Source organism: Glycine soja, chromosome 18 (genome assembly GCF_004193775.1).
Source record: "Glycine soja cultivar W05 chromosome 18, ASM419377v2, whole genome shotgun sequence".
Taxonomy (NCBI): Eukaryota; Viridiplantae; Streptophyta; class Magnoliopsida; order Fabales; family Fabaceae; genus Glycine; species Glycine soja.
Window position 1 is genome coordinate 18,474,362 of NC_041019.1, and position 16,442 is coordinate 18,490,803.

At 33.3% G+C, this 16,442-nt stretch overlaps 1 protein-coding gene across 1 annotated transcript; it reads right to left on the reverse strand.

Annotated features, from left to right (window-relative positions):
• Positions 1-8,092: 8,092 nt before the first annotated feature.
• On the reverse strand, positions 8,093-13,234 carry LOC114397045 (myb-related protein 340-like). The gene is made up of 5 exons (XM_028359177.1): positions 13,060-13,234; positions 12,637-12,766; positions 12,462-12,549; positions 9,818-9,824; positions 8,093-8,406 (listed from the first exon to the last, which is right to left on the reverse strand). Exons 1-5 carry the CDS (start codon positions 13,199-13,201, stop codon positions 8,093-8,095), a joined length of 681 nt encoding a protein of 226 aa, XP_028214978.1. The 5' UTR covers positions 13,202-13,234.
• Between the last annotated feature and the right edge of the window lie 3,208 nt (positions 13,235-16,442).

The window sequence follows — 16,442 nt, forward strand, 5'->3', positions numbered from 1 at the left end:
AAGTTTTAACCGATCGTTAGTACCGCAATTTATCTTTAAGGGATTAAAGGTTAATAAACAAAAAAACCAAAATAAAACCAATTCATAAACTTCTTCATTTCATCAAAAATTAAGAGATCGTTTCAAGGTCCAACGCCTTAACGATTCTCTCTGCTTTTCAAACTTGAGAAGATCATTTCAAGGTCCAACACCTTAACGATTCTCTCCGCTTTTCAAAAGTTTAAAACATCGTTTCGAGGTCCAATGCCTTAAATGACTTTTGTTCGCAATTAAAATCAATCTTTCAAAATAGATAAAATCAATGCAACACACAAAATTTTAGACTTAAAGAACTACGTAGGTCTGATTTCCTCATCGCACCTGAGGATACATAGGTGCAAAGGCAACACCCGTGTTGACTCCAAAAAAAATAATAAACATAAAAAGGGAAATACACAAAAAAATATAAAAGGGAAAATACACAATTTTGAAGTCATGTTTTGCACACTCGATTAAAGGTTGTCGTCCCTTGTGCCAGGCGCGTGGGGTACTAATACCTTCCCCGTGCGTAAACAGCTCTCGAACCCTCATTTTCAAAATCCACAGACCTTCGTCTTTTTGGTTTTTCTAGAGTTTTCCTCAAATAAACGTTGGTGGCAACTCCGCTCATTTTCTCTCTTGGAGACAAACGTCTTTGGCCTATCTATTTTGGCCTTTTTGCGCCCCCCGCCGAAGGGTAGGTTGCAGCACTTTGGTTATATGAACCTTATTTTTTTTGTTTGAACAACACATATTAATTGTTCGTAAATTTAGATATTTCCATATTGGATATTTGGTTTGAATTTGAGTGTTTTTTTCAGCATCGTATTTAGGTTTATACACAGCTTCTTCTGCTTATGTTAAATGTGATTATATATTGTTGTATATTGGAGGAAGCCCTACGAAAGTTGTTTTTCTTTAAGATTTTTGAAAGAAAACTCATTACGGTGGATACAAACACATATTGTACCTTTACACTTTTATCTTTTTCCTTTTCGGCATACGGCTGCATCGCAATTACATGAATTGTTTTTTATTATTGTAAAGTCTGGGAATTACTAAAACAAGAAAGTATACATAAAGATGCCATAAACTTCTTGTTATGGATTATTGCATTGGATTTCAATTTTTTTTTGGCATTATTGGTTAATTGATATAGATTATTAGTGATGCTAGAATAAATTTGTGATAGTGCTATTTACGGATGTAATATTTACTTGTTGTGTTTTAAGTATAAATCAATGATAGTGCTAAATATAATAAAAAGATATGGTATTTACTTGTCGTAATTAATGTTTTATACTTTTTTTGCTATCGTCATTGGGTGTAAATTTACTCGTAACATATCATTCCCATTTATTTGCATGTCTAATAATTTTTTAATTAAATTGATTGACACGATATATTGTCAAAGTAATCCCTATTGTGAAAATTGATTTGTTTAAAATGACATAGATTTTTGTATGAAATTATTTATGCAAATTGTGTTTGGTCCAAAGGAAGACCCAATTTGGCTAAATAATATTGTACATGTGATGATAAATGTATGAAATTATAATGTGTTTTCATGTGAATAATAGTCGGTCCAAAGAAAAACTATTATTTGATAAAATTTATTGTCAATATTTGATCATTGCGTTGAGAGTACCTATTACAAATTAATTTCTCTGTCCAAAGACTAGGAATGTTGTGTTAGGTATCTTGTGAAGGTTATGTTCTGCAAAATGTTTACATGTCTACTTGGTATCACCAAAAGCACTTAAGTTAGAGCTTGGTGAAGACCTACTCGTGTGTTTAGTTTCAATCACTTTCTGCACACTTTGGGCAATTCAAAGTGAGCTATAAAATCGAAAAACACGGTCCCTTAATGAGCTTATATCTCATTGCGTGCAAGAGGAAGAGAGGATGCAAAAAGACAAATCTAAAAGTCCTCATCTAAGCTCCACCTCTTAGAATAAGAAAATAAAAGAAAACTAAGGGTGATGTGGAAGGGTCTTCTAAAAAAAGATGAATAATTTATTTGCTACTACTATTGCAAGAATTGGAGACATGAAGAAAGAGTGTCCAAAGTGCGCTACATGGCGTGTAAAGACAGGTAAATCTTTTGCTCTTGTTTGTTCTAAAGTTAATTTATCTTTTGTACCTAAATATACTTGGTGGGTGAATTTTGATGCTACTACTCACATAAGTGTGACCATGTAGGGTTGCCTGTGGAGCCAATTGCCAAATGATGATGAAAGATTCATATTTATGGGCGACGAAAAAAAGGTTGTGGTGGAGGCTATATGAACTTTTGGAATACAATTGAAAATTGGATTTTATTTGGATTTATTTGAGACTTTTGTTGTACCATCTTTTAGACGGAATTTGATTTCAATTTCTAGTTTGGACAAATTTGATTCTTGTTGTTCATTTGGAAATAATAAAGTTAGTCTCTACCAAAATTCAAATTTGATTGGTTCCAGTTCTTTAATTGATAATCTATATACGCTAGATGTTATTTGTTCCTATAATGAAGTACAACAAACAAACTCACATGGTATAGAACGAAAATTAAATTAGAATTCAGCCACCTTATAGCGCAAACGCTTAGGTCATATCTCTAAACAGAGAATTCAGAGACTTGTGTCAGATGAAATTGTTGAACCTTTAGATCTATCAAACTTTGAATTTTATGTTGAATGCATAAAGGGAAAATGAACAAACATGAGGAAATTAGGTATCGAAAGAGCTAAAAATGTCTTGGAACTAGTACATACGAACATTTGTGGTCATTTTCCAACACCTTCTTGGAATGGACAACAATATTTTATCTCGTTCGTAGATGACTACTCTAGATATGGTTACCTATATTTGATACATGAGAAGTCTCAATCCCTAGATGTTTTTAAGAGTTTCAAGGCTGAAGTTGAAGTTCAACTTGGAAAGAAAATTAAGGCTATCAAATCTGACCGTGGTAGTAAGTACTATGGCAGATATGATGGATCAGGAGAACAACGTCCAGGACCTTTTGTGCTTTTTCTCAAAGATTATGGAATTGTTCTGTAATACACTATGCTAGACAAACCTAGCACGAATGGTGTAGCAAAATGACAAAACCAAACTCTTAAGGATATGGTGAGAAGTAAGGTTAGTCATTCTTCTTTGCCAGAGTAGCTTTGGGGAAAAGCCTTAAAGACCACAACTTACATCCTTAATAGGGTGCCAAGTAAAGCAGTTAACAAAACCCCTTATGAACTTTGGACTGGAAAAAAGCCAAGCATTAAACACTTGCATATTTGGTTGGGGTTTTCCGACTAAGGCACGACCTTATAGGCCGCACGAAAGAAAGTTGGATTCAAGAATAATTAGCTGTTATTTTGTTGGCTATGTTGAATGCTCTTAGGGTTATAAGTTTTACAATCTCACTTTAAGATCTTTTTTTGAAACAGGAAATATGAGATTTCTTGAGGAAGTTGAGTTTGGAAAGGAAAAGAACATAAGAAATGTTTTCTTTGAGGAAGAACCTATTATTGATAGTGCTCAAGTCCTCATAGCTATTACTGTTAAAAAAACAACTCTAGTAATAGAAAACAATGTTCCAATTATCGTTGATGCCATTGTTCAAGAACAAAACAACAATGAGGTTCTCCCTCAAATACCTATACAACAACCTCAAGAAGTGTCATTAAGGAGATCTGTTAGAGAGAAGAGAGGTTCCATCCCAGATGATTATATTACCTTTCTCCAAGAACATGAGGATGACATTGGTTTAACAGAGGATGATCCAATCAACTTTTGCCAAGCTATGCGTAGTTCTAACTCTCAAAATTGGATTAATGCCATGAAGGATGAGATCAAATCTATGCAAGATAATGATGTTTGGAATCTTGTCGAATTGCCTAAAGGTATAAAACCTATTGGATGCAAATGGATATTTGAAACCAAAAGGGATTCAAAGGGAAATGTCGAGAGATATAAGGCCTGTCTAGTTGCTAAAAGTTTTACTCAAAAGGAAGACATTGACTATAAAGAAACATTTTCTCTAGTATCTTCAAAGGATTCTTTTAGAACAATAATGGCACTAGTAGCTCATTATGATTTAGAGCTACATTAGATGGATGTTAAGACTGCATTTCTAAATGGTGACATTGAAGAAATGATTTATATGGTGCAACCAGAAAACTTTGTATCATGTGACTCAAAGTCTATGGTTTGCAAACTAAACAAATCCATCTATGGTTTGAAACATGCTTCCCGTCAATGGTATTACAAGTTCCATCAAGTTATTACCTCAAATGGTTTTGAGGCAAATGCAGTTGATGGTTGTGTATACCACAAGTTCAGTGGTAGTAAATACTTATTCTTGGTATTATATGTCGATGATATATTGCTTGCTAGCAGAAATATAGGCTTTTTACAAGAGACTAAAAAATTTCTGATGAAAATTTTTGTAATGAAAGATCTTGGGGAAGCCTCATTTGTGTTAGGTATTAAAATACCAAGAGATCGCTCTCAAGGTATCCTAACCTTGTCATAAGAGAATTATATCGATGATGTCCTAGATAAATTTGGTATGAAAGATAGTAAAACAGGAGATACCCCGATAGCCAAAGGAGAAAAATTTAGTCGCAAACAATGCCCCAATAATGACCTTGAAAGAACAATGATGTGAAAGATTCCTTATGCGATAGTAGTAGGAAGTCTAATGTATGATCAAGTTTGCACTCGTCCCAATATAGCATTTGTGGTAGGAGTTCTAGACAAATATTTGAGTAATCCTAGAATGCAACATTAGAAAGCAGTAAAATGTGTGATGTGTTACTTGAAGAGAACATAAGGATACATGCTCATTTATCAGAAGTCTGAGAATTTGGAGATCATTGGGTACTCAAACTTTGATTTTGTTGGATGTCAAGACAGCAAATGTTCCACATCTGAATACATATTTATGTTGGTTGGAGGAGCTATCTCTTGGAAGTCTGCTAAACAGACTCTCGTAGGTTCTTCGACCATGGTCAGTGAGTTCATTTCTTGTTTTAAGGCATCCAACCGTGGGATATGGCTGAGAAATTTTGTCACTGGTTTGTGCGTGGTTGATGGCATTGAAAGACCATTGAGGAATTATCATGATAATAAAACAGCAGTTCAATACTCCAACAACAGTAGGAGTACAACAAAGTCAAAATTCATTGACATCAAATTTCTGGTTGTTAAGGAAAAAGTTCAAAATAAGCAATCCATAAAACACATAGGGACTGATTCCATACTAGCTAACCCACTTACTAGAGGTTTGGTACCTAAAGTTTTTCATGAGCACACTGTTCATATGGGTGTAATTCCTAATAGTACCTTAGTTTAGTGGGAGTCTCATTTGTGTTTTATATCCTATGCTTTTCTTATATTTGTATTCTTTGGATTTTCTATAGAAATAAAGTTAAAGTTTATCATTTCATTCTGAGTTTGTTTTGTTTGTAATATTTATGTTGTGTTTGGATTGATATCTATAAAGAATAAAGTTTGGATTAGTTGAAAATGAACATGAATAAGATCACATTGCATGTTATTTTCATGCCACTTATTCATATTTGATCTATGTCATCAAGTATAAGTGACAACGGTGATCATTGTGGCTTAGTCACGTTAGATTGTGATGAAAACCACAGTGGTTCCTTGTTGTTATATAAGATGGACCACATTGTTTAAGGGAAGTCTAAAAGTAATAGCATATGGTTGTGCACCTAAAGACTTTTGTAGTATAAATGACTAAAGTTAATATGAAGTCCAAGTAGGAGATTGTTAGGAATTTTATAATTCCTAATTAATTAATTAATGTGGGCTACATATTATATTATAACATTTATATTAGTTATTTTCATTTTTTTACCGGCTCAATATAAGTGATCTAATTTGGTGAGCCTATTAGATTATCAACAAAAAATTGATATGGACTTAATGAGCGGAAACCAATTTGCCTCATTATGGAATAATGAGAATCCTAATAGGTTTAAAACTTGAGGCACAGTTATGGTCCCCAATACACCAAATCAAGAAACAGTTTCTCCTGTCCCCATCTGAAGAGAAAATGAATGTCCCATAAGGAATAAGAATATTTGGTTGAGGAAGGTGATTAAACCAATTGTTCGTGACTATTCTCCAGATTTCGCTGTATTTGTTTGATTAATCATTATGGATCCAGATATTTCCGAAACTCTTCTTGATAATCTAACCTAATGTGTTCCTAATGGTTATTGGTATTTTATAAAGATCCCCTAAAATTCTAATATAAGAAGCTGTCAGAGAGGTTATTTTACTTTTTTAGCTGCATATGAATTTGGTTGACAAGGGTGCTATCACAAATACTCTGCCACTCGACCCCCTCCCCTCCCAAAAAAAGAAGTTTAAATGCTATATTTCCAATGTTTTATACTTCTAATTTGAAATCCCCCTAGGGCTATTGCCAAAACAATGTATGTAAATAGGGGATAACTCACCTTATAAATCGATTTTATAAGCTTAAATTAGGTCCAAAATTATATTCTAAGATGATATTACATCTATTATAAGATCTACCATTTAGGAAAAGCCTTTGACAGAAATCAAAGGTTATAAAAGTTTTCATTAGTTGATAGAGTAACTTATTTTTATAGTAAGAGTGTATAAAAAATTAAACTCTTATCATTAATCCAATACATGCTTCCTAGCTTGTATAATGCTTGTTTACTTTTGCATTGCATTGATGTCGATCCCCATCCTTTGGAAGCATTTATTGTATACTTTGGGTGGTTTGACATGATTTTGGGGTCGAATATATGGTCCCAATAAGTCGTTCCATACATGCTAATAGTAGCCCTTGTTTCCATCATTATCAACTTGGGAAACTGATAAATACGTCACCACAAACCAGATTCCTCCGGCAATAATAGCTATAGGATAAAGTTTTGATGGTACGAGAAATGCAAGCGCACAAAATTTTTGTTCAAACACAGCCAACCAACATAGGACATTGGAGCTAATTAATGTCATTTAGGTATACAACAGGTGAAATCATGAAACAAGTACATAGAAAAAAGTAATAGGACGGTGATAATGCTTATGGTGGTCCCGTTACCATGCCTGGCATGCTTGGCTCGTCACTGTCATTCATATTGAACCAGAACAACCACAATACAGACTATACCAAACAACCAATTAACAAGGTAAATTTAATTTATTCTTATAAGATAAATGCTGTTACATTAATTACGACACTGCAAGCTGATTAGATCTCTACCTTATAAACTACAACTTATAGGATAAATGATCGAAAGGTCTCAATATGCCATTCTGACTGGTTTAAAGGCGGTTCCGTTCTGTCCATTAGAAGATTTAGCGGTTTCAATATTTATTTTTAATGGATTCTTGTTTACTTATTTCTTATAGTCTCTTTTCATATCTACCTATTAGGAGCAAAAAAAGATAGAAGCGAATTCTTTATTTTTTTTAGGAAAGAAAAGTAAATTCTTAATGTACTTTGCATTAGAGGTTTTTTTATCGATAAATGTAATTTTGTTAAAAGTAAAGGTCAAATGTGTGACCTTTTCTCATCTTCCCTTATCTCTTAACCATTGAATACCTTCTCCGTCAACAAGAATTGTAATGAGCATTTTTTGGCTGAAAGGATTGGGGCAACACCCCTTAAACCCAAGAAATCCATTAAATGTCACTATTGGGTAATTATCACTACCGTGTCCGTGTGTTTGAAAGGGGATATTTAATAAGGTAATTCATTTTTTTACGGAATTTAAATTGCTTCATAGAAAGATATCTTGTTTGAATAGGATATTTGAAAAGAAATTTAAATTGTGCATGGTATTTTTATAAGATGTTTTAATCAGTTAAAATATTAGAATTTCAAATTCTCTCAAAATCAAATGAATTTCAATTTCGTTTTCTAAGAAATTGCTCAAGTCTCTTGCGATTTATGCCTCCATAATCTTGCAACTCTAACTTGACACTCCACCCACAACCTTAGTGAGCTTCACTCTGCTTTCTCTCATGGTGGTTCAAAGCATGCTTTCTCACTCGTGCAGTGTTTTAGTGAATTTCAATTACATTACAATCCCTTCCACGGAAGTGCCTCTTTCTCCAATGGTGACAGAGAACCATCTTTATGTTCGACAAAAATCTTTATCGGCAAATGAACACTAGTGGCACAGTCGTCATCGGAGAAGAGAAGATCCTGGTTGAAATTGAAAAAAATGGATGAACCTGGTTGTGGTTGAACGCGGCAGCGGCGGAGATGTTCATTGAAGTTCATGAGCACAAAACCAAACTTTTCTTGTTCCTTCTCATCTACCTCATCTTTGTTATGCTTCTTTTTGTTTTCTCTTTCAACGTTTGACCATGAAATCTTGTGTGCATCATTTGCTTTTTGAGATGTGTTCTTGCAGGAACAAAATTGAAAGGATGATATTGTTTTTCTAATTGTTTAATATTATCTAATATAAAATTAACTTTTTAAATTATTAGATGATTAAATATTGGTTAATGTTTATTTTTAGTAAAGTTAAAGTCAAAATTTAATTTGTAAAACACGTTTAAAAATAAAATTTTACATTAAGTAGAAATTGTATTATTCAATCCAAACAATAAAATTCAAATACAATAAACCAACACTACTAGAAAAATGGCTTTTTAAGACACGCGATTTACGACGGTTATTTGAGGAACCGCTTTAGAAAGTGGTGCGGTGGCATTTTTGTAATTATTGTGTAACAAATTTCATTTTACGACGCACTTTCTAAGGCGGTTATTGAAAACCGCCTTAGAATGTTATGTTTTATAAAATTTAAGCCGGTTTTTAGAAAAAAACCGTCGTAGTTGTAAAAACAAATAAGGGAAATTGCTCCTAGACCTCACGGGTGTGCACGTTTCTGCTAGCTTTCGAGATTGCGCTGCTTTGAACCCTAGACCTTTGTGCTTGCTCCTTCGTTTTCTGCTTTGAATCCTAGACCTTTGTGTTTGAACCCTATTGATTTTCGCTTTCTTCTTGCATGAACCCTACTGATTTTCGGTTTCTGCTTGCTCCTTCTTCCATTGAAGCTCCTTCACCTGTTCTTCCATTGAAGCTTCTACCCCTTCTTCCATTGAAGCTCCTTCAGCTCTTCGACTTCATCGCTCCAACTTCTCCGCTCGAAGCTTCGTGAAGACAGAGATTGGTTAGTCAGTTACTAACTTTGTTAGGTTAAGCTTATTTTAACCTTGTTTTAGGTTAATTGGTTCGTGTACTGTTGAAGAAAGGTCACGGGTTCCATGTAATTTCTTTTAATGGTGTTGTAATGGTGTTGTAAAGATAGTTTTTTGGCTGAAATTTAGTTTGCTTTCATCTGAAAGCTGAAAAATAGGGTAATTCGGAAAGGACATAAGAAGTGTTATAAATTATTGTTTAACAATCAAGAGAGATTGAAGATACTGTAATCCTATTTGGAGTTGGGAATTTTATGCTTTTGTGGGATTTAAGAACTCTGTTTTGTACTCTTTGGTTTAAAAAAAAAAAAAAGAGTTAAGTAACCCCAAATTCATGCTTAATTGCCCCTAGTTTTGTTTGGATAATGTTGGAGCTTGAATTGGAGTTTACTTTTACACCAAAATAGCTTTTAGGACAAAAGTTCTGTAGTGTGAACATTTGGAGGGGTTAATCAGGTTTTGATGTTTTCTTATTCCTTCCTGTGAATATTCCTCTAGGAATGAATGACTCTAGATAGTATTCTTCTGTATCTATCATGCTAACTTGACTTATTTTTCTTTCTTCCTAACATGAACCTTTGTTTGCATTTGCTTGTAGGCTTGAGGTCTTTGACCGCGAGAAGTTTAACAATTGGGTGGAGAAGGGTGTAACTCCAGCCATTGAACCCAGTTTAAAGCTCTATGAAGATGTTTTGAATCTGGGATTCAAGGTTATTCTACTGACAGGACGGAGTGAAAGGCGCAGGAGTGTCACTGTTGATAATTTGATCAATGCTGGGTTTAAGGAATGGGACCAGCTCATACTAAGGTAATTCCCAAAACATATTTGCTAATTTTAGCAGAGCAAATGAAGTTTGTATATTAAATAAATGTTGTAAGATTGGAATATATGTGTATGTTCTGCAACCAGTTCTGTTTTACATGAACAATTTAATGCTTTTGTAATCTGGATAAATTTTGTTATTTTGTGTTTAAACCACCATATCATTCAGATGCATTGTGCATTGTACCAGTCACTCGAAGATTTGGCATGCTTTCATTAAGAATAACCTGAAATGATAACATTATTGTACCATTTCCTTTATGGTTCAACTGTTTTGTCTCCTACCATGCTTAATGCTATCATAAAAAATTAATATACCATGGATAAATTAAAGACAATGTTTCATGACCCATAACAGAACATTGAAGAAGGATAAACTCTGCCTTGGTTTATTTTAGGAGGAATCTTGCAAACAACCCATTGATTCCAGCCTCCTTTTTTCGATGGACAGCAGAATCTACTTACCTGAAATCATCTTGGCGCTAATGTTTCAGAACATTAGAAAAGTTACACTAAGAGTTGATATTTTCTTTTTGTATGGATAGCTTGCCTTTAGTTCAAGTTAAGTTAGTTTAGTTGTTTGCAAGTGAGAAGATCAAGTATAGGAAAAATAAAGCAGGATGGTACAATTAATAGAACTACAAACAAATAAATAGAAAATATGAGAATAAAGGCATGGATTTCAGATATTTTAATGCATTGCATGACTCTAGGCAAGGTCAGATGGAGCATTTCATATAGATTTCAAGCAGCCTAGTTAATGGTGATTAGTGTAGAGAATATGGTTTTACAAAATGATTTTTGCTCATTAGCAACCTCAGCTAATGTACAACTTCTACCATAGAGGAATTTAATGAATCCTGATTGCACATGCTAAGGTCACAGAGGATTTCCTTATATCCATAGGAGTATACCAACACCAAGGGTTAATTTTAAGCCCTTTTCTTTCTACCTAGATTTGTGAGCTATATCTAGGAGCTATTACCTCACTGCACACTTATTTTCAAATCATATATAGTCCCTTGTTAGAGATGCGTTTGACAGAACTCAATAACGTTGTCTAGTCCATGAAGCTGATCCGAACACCTATGCCACTGGGAAAAGGCTTTTTGTAGTTGTTATTTTGTATGCTACAGTAATTGGAAAGATTTCATGCTCCTTCCTTGTTATGGCTCTCCCTAGTTTCAATCACTTAGTGTTTCTACAGAGTTAACAGTAGGCATTGTTTTTAGTTTCTTTAGTTCATATGTGTACTCCATATAAAATCCAAGTGAATACCATGTCAGCATCAATATTGGCATATTTTGTGAATGACTAGATGCTGTTGTTGGATGATATTTCAGAAAGCTATTGAATGGTTATTATATTTTAGGTAGATGATGATATATTTGTCTTAATATCTTTGGAGAGCTAATGTTAAAATTTATTAATTAATTTAATGATACATTCTCGATTGTTTTAAGTAAAACAAATTTCTCTCCTTGGCATATTATCTCATTGTTGTCTGCGAATTTGTGTTTTCGTACACTGATAGAACTAATCCATATCATATTTTTGGGCCGGGATGCTGACAATACATACATATATTATCTATGGGAAAGCATTATAAGTTATGAAACTGATTCATATATACTTCTTATCAAGGGAATGAGTACAAATGTGGCCAATCTTGTCTTGTATTTTCCCCTTATTTTGAGATGTTTCTCTTCAGCGATTCATGATATAGGATCATATTTTCCTTTTCATTTGAATCATATGCCTTTAATATATGTTCTTTGTTGTGTCTGTAAATTCTGTATGGTTTGCCTTCATGTAGATTTTTTGGATTAGGCTTCACTGTTGCTGTTAATAAATTAACTTGCTATTATGAAATGGGAAAAAACAGGAAAAAAAATAAGAATAAATTTAACGCATTCCACTATAGCACCCTCTACAATATTTACATTCCTTATTTCCTTTCATAATTGATTCTTTCTAAGCAATTCATTTCCAGAATTTCAGAGTTCCACAACCTCTTCTGTTTGTTCTGTGCTGGCATAGACCTTTAATCAGATCTTTTATGGATCGATGAATGTTCTGAAATTTTGTTCAAGTGGACTGAAATACTCAATTTTTATGGATGAATTGTGAAGATACCTGAAATTTAGCCCTTTATAGTACAATTTTGCATCTCAATTTAGAGTAGGTTAGATGAATAGATTTTAATTAATTTTGTCATGTTTCCTAATCATAGGATTGGATTAATTGGCAGGGGAGATTAGATGTCCCAAACTCTATATCATGATTCTATATAATGTAGACAGTTTATAGGGGTACACAAGGCAATGATAGTTGTCTACTTATTACCAGAAATAACTACATCATAGTCCACTTGTATTCTGGAGTCTTCTTCATATCTTTAGCTGAAGTGAGCCCTTATCTTTTTCTTGAAGTGAGTCCTCCAATAATTCTTTATCTCATTGTCAGTTCTTCCTGGCAAGCTTCTTGCAATTGTTGACCACCTGAAGTGATTAATTTTGATTTAGCTTCGCAGATTTATTATAAAAACATGCAAGTTCAAAGAGATTTGGAATTCATTTTTTTTTTACCTGTTTCCCCACCTAGCATGCAGCTCTAGAATTATGCTTTCTTCTTGTGGTGTTATTTGACCCTTCTCGAGGTCTGGCCTCAGGTAATTCACCCATCTCAATCTGCAGCTCTTCCCATTTCTTTTTAGTCCTGTTAAGAGAATAATAAATGATCAATCATTTGGACAAAAAAAAAAGATGATAAAAACAATTATGAAGAATGATACTCAAGAGTCAAGAGTTAAGAATAATAAATAACATGATCCCAAAAGGCCAAAAGAAAAACTTATGGTAAAGGGTAGTCAATTTACTGAGTTGAAGTTGGAAGCAATTTAATTGTTGTGTCACTTGTATTGTCAAAGTCAATTGATATTAGACTTAGGTGTAAACTATGTTAGGAATTAAGGAGCAAGACATATATAGTGTATAAAGTTTGGTAGGGACCTGCAAGCCTAGCAGCAGAGTTCCATCTGCCCTCACCATGGAACTTGACATACAGAATGAGCAATCTGTCCTCCTCAGAAGTCCAAGGTCCCTTCCTCCATCCCTCCTCTTCTATCACACCCCACCCCATGTTTCCTGCCATAACTTCCTAATACATACAAAAAGGTGCCTAAGTTGGCTCTTGGGTAAACTTTGTCTTCCAAATTCTATGGTACTGATTTGTGTTCAATGTTTGCTGCATATTTATACCTGCAGCTATGACTCAACTTGATCCTATCAGTCAATGTTTGCTGCATATTGATACCATTTTTTTTCATAGCATGCTAGGGTGATCAGATTATAATTTGCAAATGTTAATCCCGACAAAAATGAGTGTTTTAATTAAAATTAATATAAATATCAGGACAAAATCATATAATTCAATGAATGTTTAGAATAAAAGTGTTTTTTTAACCTTATTAGAGTATTTAGTTTCTTTGTAGAATTTTAAAATATTCCTATACAGTTTAGTCCTTTGAACTGGCTATATAATTAAGACTGATATTTAGTTTGATATTTGATCATATTTAAAGTTGTTTATATTTCTCTTTAAACTGTTCTTTATCTATTGAAAACAAGGCTTTTTCTTTATTTGACATTCATAATTTTATTTTTTTTTGTATTTTAAGCTCAAAAGTCAAAAGGATATTACGGGCCTCCAAATGAACATAAGTCCATTGCTGAAGAAGTGCTAGAAACTCATAACTTAACCCAGATATTGAAAGCTGTCGTGACATACTTATTTCACTTGTTCGATCACTAGTTATAAACCTTACTTGTGACGTTTACTTAAGGGAAAAAAAAATCTGAACACCACCAAACCTAATAATAATGTTCCCATTCTTTTAAATTTAATAATAACATATAAAAATGTATATATGTACTAGTAATATCCGTGTGTGGTAAGGATGGATAATCATCTTAATAAAGTAAAGACCACAATATATATACTTGTACTGCTAAAACACTTTGTTTAACAGCTAAGCATGTGTGCGCACTTAAACGAAATTTTAAAAAACTAAAGGGCGAAAAATTGGATCATATGTGATTTCTTGTGTTTAACATTTTCTTCTTTTGTAGATGTGTAATTTGTTCTTTTTTGGGTGTCTTTTCAACATAGATTAGGATCAACGTTTTGCTATTGTTCGGGGACACTTGAGAGTATTTAAATTGAACCATTATTCTTTCGGACCTAATTGTTTAATACGATACAAATGTGATGTGGCGTGTCTTCTAGAAATCCATTTCTTAATGAGATCAAACTTTGACACTCGCCCAATTAACTTTGCACTTTCATAAAATTTAAAAGTTATGATATTATTTTTCAGATCAATCAGGCTTTTAGAAGATTGTGAATTCATCATCAGCTCAGTTCTAACGTGACTGGTAAGTCAATTCACAGAAAAACCCACTTAGCATGAAGCTTAATTGAGCCAATAATAGTTAACTTGCTTTTAGATTATTAATGGGTGAGAGTAGATGTGATTCAAATTGTTAATTGTATGATATATGATATATGATATGATTGTATCTAAATAGACGAAGTTCTTGTTGCTTAAATAATTTGGCCAGAGATTTTTTTTCTTTTAAAGAGAATAACAGGATTTTATTAGAAAGGGCTAGTAGGGAAGTTGATCTTAAGCCCTGTAAAGGAAACAAGAATGCTAAAAAACCAAACCATAAAAGGTCAAATTGTACAATGTCATAGACCTTTATCCTGTTTCATCTTCCCATAATATTTGGAATGGTATAGAATATAAAAGTTTTTCTAACTAGCGGGACAAATCCAACTTTCTCAGAAGATGGACAGAGTCTATACCATGGATTTTAAATCACTAAACAGTGTAGGAATGAATGACTGCTAGTCTCTGAGTAGGGAAAAGAAAAAACAAGAAAGTAGAGAGAACCTTTGTGTGAGTCATGACTTGGTTTGTACATGTGCTACAAATCATATGTGATTAGTTATGTCAAGTGTTGTCCAAACTCTAAATGATGACTTGACCTTTGTGTGAGTGATGTATAATGGATAAGCAAAGGTGTCTGGCAATTAGAAACATGCCTCTTTCTAGAGATTCAATAAGAATTTGGAAGAATAATTTACGTGAATTGACACTACAATAATACAAATAGTAGCATGTCTATGATCTTAAGGTATGGGTTCTTTACCAACAACAGCTATTCCTTTTAATCAAACTTGTCTGCTTTTATGTGTGATGTTTGGTCTTCATTCTTTTATGCTTAATAGGAACCAACTTTATTATTTGAGACATGCATTTATCAAACTTTTGTAGTATATAGAAAATCTATTATGTTATTAGCTTTACACACTTTCTTTCCAGTTATATAATTATCAAGTTCATAAAAATGTTAAGGAATTATTTTAAAAATATTTTGAGTCTTTATTTTGCATTGGCTAATGTAATTATCCCACAGGAAAAGGGCCGGCCACTTCCAAAATTTGGTGAATAGGATGTCAATCATCCAACCTCAGCTGAGGGTTTCACAGTGATTTTTAATAAGGCCAGGGATGAGAAAAAGACAGGTGGCAACCCAGATTCACCAGGAAAGACTGCCACTGATCCTCATAGCAAACCTGTAGTAGAGCCTGGCAAAACTCAAACTGTAAGATGTTCTTGATGAATTCTCTCTCTACTTACCTGACAAACACACCACTGTTTTTATTTTTAATCTGAATACAACATATTTTGGTCCATCTGAACAGGAATTTTAACCATGCAAAAATGCTGATTGTGTTGTGACATGTGTGTCACGTCATGTATGCCTGTGTTCTTTGCATGAGTTGAGAAACTATTGGATGTGACATTTTCAGTAACTTGAGAAAATATGGTAGAACAAGAATACTAGCTTTGGCCTACTAAATTCAAGATGTATTAAAACTCTGATTTATAGTTTGTAAATTATAACCTTTGCTGAGTTTTCTTCCCCCTCTTTGTTAACAATACAAAGCCTTGGCATACTAAATCCATGATGTATTGAAACCATGATTTATAGTTTGTAAATTATAAACTCCTCTGGGTTTTGTTCCCCCTCCTCATTTTGGTATCAATCTCTGCCGACCTACTAAATTCATTCACAGTATTCACTCTTGGTTGAAATATATTTTTTCCTTATTAAGCTGTGATTAAGATCTTGTTAAAAGCATTAAAATGTCCAAAACAAAAAAGGAAAAGATGGCCTTAATTCAATATATCTTGAAGCAACAAGGCATGAAAACAATAGAAACATTGGTTCATCCTTCATACATAAAAGATAAAATATATAATAAAAAATAATTTAAAATATCAAATATTTTATTCATATGTCATTATATAACTAATAATAAA

What these genes read in the sequence shown, in the direction of transcription:
- LOC114397045 (XM_028359177.1), bottom strand. Translation starts at nt 13,201, where the DNA reads ATGGCAGGAAACATGGGGTGGGGTGTGATAGAAGAGGAGGGATGGAGG. An exon ending in CTCTGCTGCTAGGCTTGCAG is followed by an intron (nt 12,767 to 13,059) that starts GTCCCTACCAAA and finishes TTCTCTTAACAG; the next exon opens with GACTAAAAAGAAATGGGAAG. An exon ending in CATGCTAGGTGGGGAAACAG is followed by an intron (nt 12,550 to 12,636) that starts GTAAAAAAAAAA and finishes TAATCACTTCAG; the next exon opens with GTGGTCAACAATTGCAAGAA.